The 5984-nt window shown below is 44.6% G+C and overlaps 1 protein-coding gene across 1 annotated transcript; it reads right to left on the bottom strand.

Moving 5' to 3' along the window:
• ATP6V1G1 (ATPase H+ transporting V1 subunit G1) lies at nt 1-5728 on the bottom strand. The gene is made up of 3 exons (XM_063316149.1): nt 5615-5728; nt 2265-2365; nt 1-791 (listed from the first exon to the last, which is right to left on the bottom strand). The coding sequence occupies exons 1-3, from the start codon at nt 5694-5696 to the stop codon at nt 618-620; spliced, it is 357 nt and encodes a 118-aa protein (XP_063172219.1). The 5' UTR covers nt 5697-5728; the 3' UTR covers nt 1-617.
• Nucleotides 5729-5984: the final 256 nt, after the last annotated feature.

Here is a 5984-nt window from a genome sequence, read left to right as displayed (position 1 = left end):
GAGCAAGGGGAAAAGGAGGAAAAAAAAGTTTTAATTTCTTTGCAACTCAGATCAGATCTATACTTTTCTTCAAGCACCTTAAAGGCAGCAGCCTGTTCAAGTTCAACAGGAGAATATACAAGGTACAGTTATTACTTAAATAAAACTTATTTAAACATGTTCAGAAACAATCGGAATACTATTCAATCCACAACTCTATAAACAAAATTCCTGTTTCTTTACTCTGTTTTTTTTTTTAATCAGAGTACCTAATTCATAGAGTTTACAATTTAAGAGGGATACAGAAAGTAGCGTGGCACTTCATATCTTTCCTGACTTTCAAACACTTCTTGGGGCCAAAGTGATCCTTTAATACTCAGCACAATTTATCCGATATCTTCTATGCTACACTCCTATATTATAATGCACTTTTGGGACACAGAGCCAGCCTATATAGAAACTTCAAAAGTGCTACAAAAGGGCAAGACAAGATACCTTTATGAAAAAGAAAAAGAAAAAAAAAACACAGAGAGAGACAGATTATCTACACCTCTTGGAAATAAGTTATGGACATTTATAAAAAGGGTGTAGCCAAAGCTAGTATTGCTTAATACTTCTTGAAGAACAAAACATTCATTTTATCCATTAATGCGGTAGTTCGAATGGATTTCAGGTTTGATGTCAAAGACCAAATTCAGCAAGCTGTTCAGCACTTCCTCCCGATTCTTCTGGAAGTTATTCTGAAGAAGGGTCATCTTCTCCTGGGTTCCCTGTTCCACCTCAGTGGTAGAACTGCCATGGGAGCCAAGTGCCTAAAAAAGAAGACACTCTGTTCAATAAGCTGGCGTAGTAACTTTTGCATCTCCAAGAACCTTGAATGCCTCAGTCTAGCAGAGTTTAAGCAAGCACAAACCATCTGGGTTTTGTTTTTTTCCAACCCATAGGCACATCATGATTATTCTTCCTCAGGTCACCCAAAATACAGAAGCCCATTTGGCCCTGAAGGTCTCAGACTGAATTTCTATCCCTTCAAAGGGAAGAGGCAAGGGACCAACCCAAGACCAACTTATTTTATTTATTTATCAAATTTGTCACCCCCATCTTCTCCCACCGGCAACTGCAGTAAAAATAATTTGTCAACATCAACCAATTCTCAACCTTGCCTGACAAATCCAGATTTACCCTACATTACTTTTTCATAGAGTTATTGAATAATTGATAAAGTGTCCTTGTTTTCATGAAGATACTCTAGCTCTTAATCAGGGGAAGATACTGGGGGGAAGGAGGGGAAGAACCACCCTGAATGAATTAATCTTGAGCCCTGGGAAAAGGTACCAGAGGTGGAGAAAGACAATTAAGCAGGCAGATACCCAGAGCAGAAGTTTGAAGGGGGAAGAAAACTATGCAGGAAGTTGAGTTTCAAAACATTTATAGACTAGATTTTTAGTACCACTGAAATGGCTTAAAAACCTAATAACCAAATAAAATTGACAGAGAAAAACAGAAATTGAAATGTCGTTGACTAATAGCTAATGGGTGTTAAGATAACCAGACCAGGGAAGGAAAAGCTGCAGCAGCTGCTGGAGTCTCAACTCTGGTGAACACCAGGCAGATCCTGGAAATTATACTCCGGCACAATCTGGAAAATGCCCCCTTCTGAAATGAAATCGATTCACAGGGAGAATTCTACCTGTTGGTTATCAGCCTTTAAGGCTACCTGGCATTCCCAATTTCAGAAAATCCTTAAACTTCTAATCTTCAGCTTCTGAGACAAACAACTGAAAAATGCAGCTAACTACTTCTTCTAACCGTGTGATCTTGGAAAGCCACTGGAGGAAAAGAAGGCAAGACTCGGCTCCAAGCAGTAAAAAAGGAACTCCATAATGCAGCGTTTCTCAACCTTGGCAGCTTTCAGAGGTGTGGACTTCAACGCCCAGAATTCCCCAGCCAGCCCATGGGCTGGCTGGGGAATTCTGGGCGTTGTAGTCCACACCTCTGAAAGCTGCCACGGTTGAGAAACGCTGCTATAATGCAAAGTAACACATAGCCTACGTTGGGCAGGATATTAGAAACAGCGTGGTAAAAACAGAAACAAAAACAAAATCTAAATTTGAAAAAGTCTTCTCTATCTTACAATAAATGAAAATCATCAGCAAGAGAGAAGGGCTGAGCCTCACAGGGGCAAGCTACTAAAACGGGGCTTTCTCCCCCCGACCGAATTCCCATTCTGGGACAGAAAAGAGACAGGAAGGCAGAGAGATTAGCCGGCATGGAATTTAACACACCGCGGCTTCTTTTGCTTTGAAGTCCTTCTCCCTTTGCAGCCGATACTGTTCAATCTCAGCCTGAGCTTCTTCCTTGGCCTGCTTCAGTCGCCGATTCTTTCCTATGTTGGAAAGCAGCAAAAGCAAAATGTTCAAACACCAAAACAGTAAATCCACTTTCCTGAGATTAATTTTACACGGTACGTCATATTCTAGGAGTAACCCGGACTGAAATCCTTAATGGGCTTCCTAAAAGATCAACCCCAGAGCCTTTAAATATGACACACAGCTCCTCCTCCCATGCATTACACAGACAGAGCAACGGGCCCAGGCATCTCATGAAAAACCACTCTGAAAAATGTAGAATTTACAAGCCAAGGCCCACAAAGACAGTTGCCATCTCTCAGCTTGGCAAATAAATACTCCGGCATGAAGTGAGAGAGGTGATATCTGATCTTCCAGTGAGCAAACGGTGCTCTGAAATACCTTCCAAAACTCATCTTATTTCCCACACACAGTTCTCATAGCGCAAAAAAGCACACCATCTTTTTAAATGAGATGGAAGACTAGTAAGGCTGTACTGGTTGTCCTCCTTAACAACCACAACTGGGACTAGAATTTCAGTCACTAAGCGAAGTGGTCATTAAGTAAATCCAACCCAGTTTTATGACTACCTTTTTGCGGTAGTCATTAAGCAAATCACCGCAGTTGTTAAGCAAACCATGTGGTCATTAAGTGAATCATGTGGTTCCCCATTAATTTTGCTTGCCAGAAGCCAGCCAGGAAGGTCGAAAATGGCTATCATGTGACCACAGGATGTGGCGATGGTCATAAATACAAACCAGTTGCCAAGTGCTGAAATCACAATCACATGACAACGGAGACACTGCTGTGATTGTAAAGTGTGAGGACCGGTTGTAAGTCTGTTTTTTTCAGCACTGTCGTAAATCCAAACCATCGCTAGACAAATGGTTGTTAAGCGAGGTCTAAATGTAAACCAGGCTGAGAAACTGAAAAAAAAAATCCTGAAGGAAGGTGCAATAAGGGGACTATTTCTATAATGCAGATAGTTGGAACATTATGGATACCACCTGGAGCTCATAATATTGCAATACCCATGGTGTACAAGCAAGGTAGGATTTCTGTAACATGCAGGGTAAGAAGTGTTGTGTGGGATAAGTCTCCGAAGACAGTACAGGAATTACTATGGCCCCAGAAAACCAATTTGGGGATATTAACTGGAGTCAGGTCAAAATACATCATGTAAATATTGAAGCCGGGGTTTTTTCCCAGAAGAGTTAGGCCAAAGAACTTGAAACACTGAGCCTAATGTGATACGTGAAAACAACCCAGTTTTTGATCATTCATAGCTGTCTCAGTTAGCTTCTTAATCAAAACTAGAGATTTATGAACATGGCACATTAGTCAGACATTCTCCTAGCAATGCATTCTTTCCAGTACATGATGTGACTCCATTGTTCTTAGCCAGAGTATGTTCCTTTCTTGAAGTCATTTCAGGTGAAGACCCTACAGACTGCTATATTAAAAATGCACGGAAAGATAGGAGACCTAAAATACAATTTTTAAAAAATAGCAGTTTTAGTTAAGCTGAATCCCCAATACAGGCATCAGAGCAAGGTGCTTAAAAAACACACCAACTATCCACAACCTTCACAATTCAGCTTTAATCAAGCTATTGCTTGATTAAAGTACCTGCATGCTACTGACATTTTGCAGCCTGCAGGAAGTCTGCAAACTTAAATTGGTTTTTCACAAGCAAGTTATGCAACAGAACCCAAAAGAGAAGAGGATTTATTCTCAAACAGAAGCCAGGATCTCTCTCAGACTCCCAATTTTCTTGAATTGAAGCTCACTCAGTAATGAATAATGCAGTCCAGTATCTCTAGTAGGCAACAGGTTGGGGAGGTCTTCCGAAACTTTGGTTTTGACTAAAATGCCCAATATATCACAACAGGCTTTCCTCTGGTTATGCTGGCCTTCAAATTCTGCAAAGCTCAACCAGCATAAAGGGTGTTGCAGCCCAACTTTAGAGCAGAGTTTTCCAAGCTGTGTGTCGCAACACATTAGTGTGTTGGCTGCAGTGTGTAGGTGTGTTGCGCAATCAAGGGATCATGCATGTACTGCGCACACGCAATATGCGTAATCACATCAAAACAGCTGATTCCACGTGCCTGCTGGTGACACGGCCGCACCCGCAGTGTGTTAGTGTGTCACCAACGTGAAAAATTTGGAAAGCTCTGCTTTAGAGGAAAAACCACATGGGAAAACTATTTTATAGCTATGGCAAAAACCACATTAGGCGGATTTCCTAACATAAGTTTATTAAAACCTTTATTAAAACTTTCAAGCAGGGTAACTACAAACTAGAAAAACGTGAACTAAAGGAGGAAGGGTGTGGGTGAGCCCATTTCTTCATTATGCTCAGCGCGATGATGATTAGCCTCACGGTGGGTTGGCTTCTCGGCTGTTATTTATGTTATCATTCGGTTTACTGTTTTTATTTTTAATAAAACAATATAATTTTGTTTCCTGTTGTTTTTCGTTATAAGCAGCCCAGAGCCGTGGACCTTGAGAGCGCAGCCGTATAAAGTTGATAAAGAAATAAGCTAAAAATACCGACTTTCCCAAAACAGGCACCCTCCGGATGAGTCAAAAGTGATGCAAGTTCCTCCGATCACCCCCACTGAGCACCATATTGGAACCCCCTCAAAATCAGTCATACTCGAATTGCTCCGATCCAAAGATTTATATACTTATTCATTCATTCGATTTGTGGAGCCGCGGAAGCCCCACGGGCGACCCTGGGCTGCTTCCATAATTAAAGGCAAGCCCACGAGCCAAAGGCAGAAATCAATGCCAAACCCCATGAAATACCCAAAGAAAACCCCGACGCATAAAAAGCAGGCAAGCGAAAGTCATGGATCCATCCACGCAGCCCCCCTTTTGGACCCTGCTTGTTTCAAGGCACTTCCCTGCTCGCTGGGGAGGATGGGAGGTGTAGTCCAACCCCCCACCACCATCACCACCACACCCTGGAGGAGACTTAGGAGACCGTTCCCTCGCGTTGGAGATGCGACCGGCAGGGCAAAACCCCTGGGAAAGCTACGGACGGCCATTCCCAGGCAGGATGATGGGACATGTGGTGGCTCTGGGCCCCCCCTTCCCTACGAGCTGGGGATGATGGGAGGAAGGACCCCCACCCCTCGCTCCCATGCAAGCGGAGGGGACACGCGGGGCTGGAAAGGCTCTGGGCCGCCCCTCTCCCGTAGGCTGGGGACGATGGGAGCTGTAGTCCGAGCCTCTCGGGAGGAGCCCCGCTTCACCCCTCCGCACCCACGCCGGCCACTCACGCTTGCGGGCCTCGGCCACCTTCTCGGCGGCGCGCTTCTCGGCCTGCAGCAGCTGCTGGATGCCCTGCGACTGGCTGGCCATGACGGAAGCGACCCGGACCAGCGCGGCGCCAGGCGGCCGTGGTTGAAAGTTCCGGGAGAGGCGTTGCCCGCGCCAAAGCCCGCCCCTTCCGGTGCTTCCGTCGTTTCATTGGTGGGCCGGCAGGGCAGAAGCGCTGCTTGACGCGCAGGAGGTCGCCGCTCTAGAGCGGGTGGCTGGGTCCGCCCAGCCATGCCTTCCATGTGAGGACAGCTGGAATAAGTACACGTGTCTTCGCCATTTGGCTTTAAAGACTGGGAGAAACGGATTCAATTGACTCAGGGGCTCCTT

The sequence above is a fragment of the Candoia aspera genome, chromosome 16 (assembly GCF_035149785.1).
Source record: "Candoia aspera isolate rCanAsp1 chromosome 16, rCanAsp1.hap2, whole genome shotgun sequence".
NCBI lineage: Eukaryota > Metazoa > Chordata > Lepidosauria > Squamata > Boidae > Candoia > Candoia aspera.
The sequence above is the reverse complement of the archived record's forward strand: the minus strand, read 5'-3'. Positions and strand labels throughout refer to the sequence as shown.

What these genes read in the sequence shown, in the direction of transcription:
- ATP6V1G1 (XM_063316149.1), bottom strand. Translation starts at nt 5,696, where the DNA reads ATGGCCAGCCAGTCGCAGGGCATCCAGCAGCTGCTGCAGGCCGAGAAG. An exon ending in GGTGGCCGAGGCCCGCAAGC is followed by an intron (nt 2,366 to 5,614) that starts GTGAGTGGCCGG and finishes TTTCCAACATAG; the next exon opens with GAAAGAATCGGCGACTGAAG. An exon ending in TCAAAGCAAAAGAAGCCGCG is followed by an intron (nt 792 to 2,264) that starts GTGTGTTAAATT and finishes CTTCTTTTTTAG; the next exon opens with GCACTTGGCTCCCATGGCAG.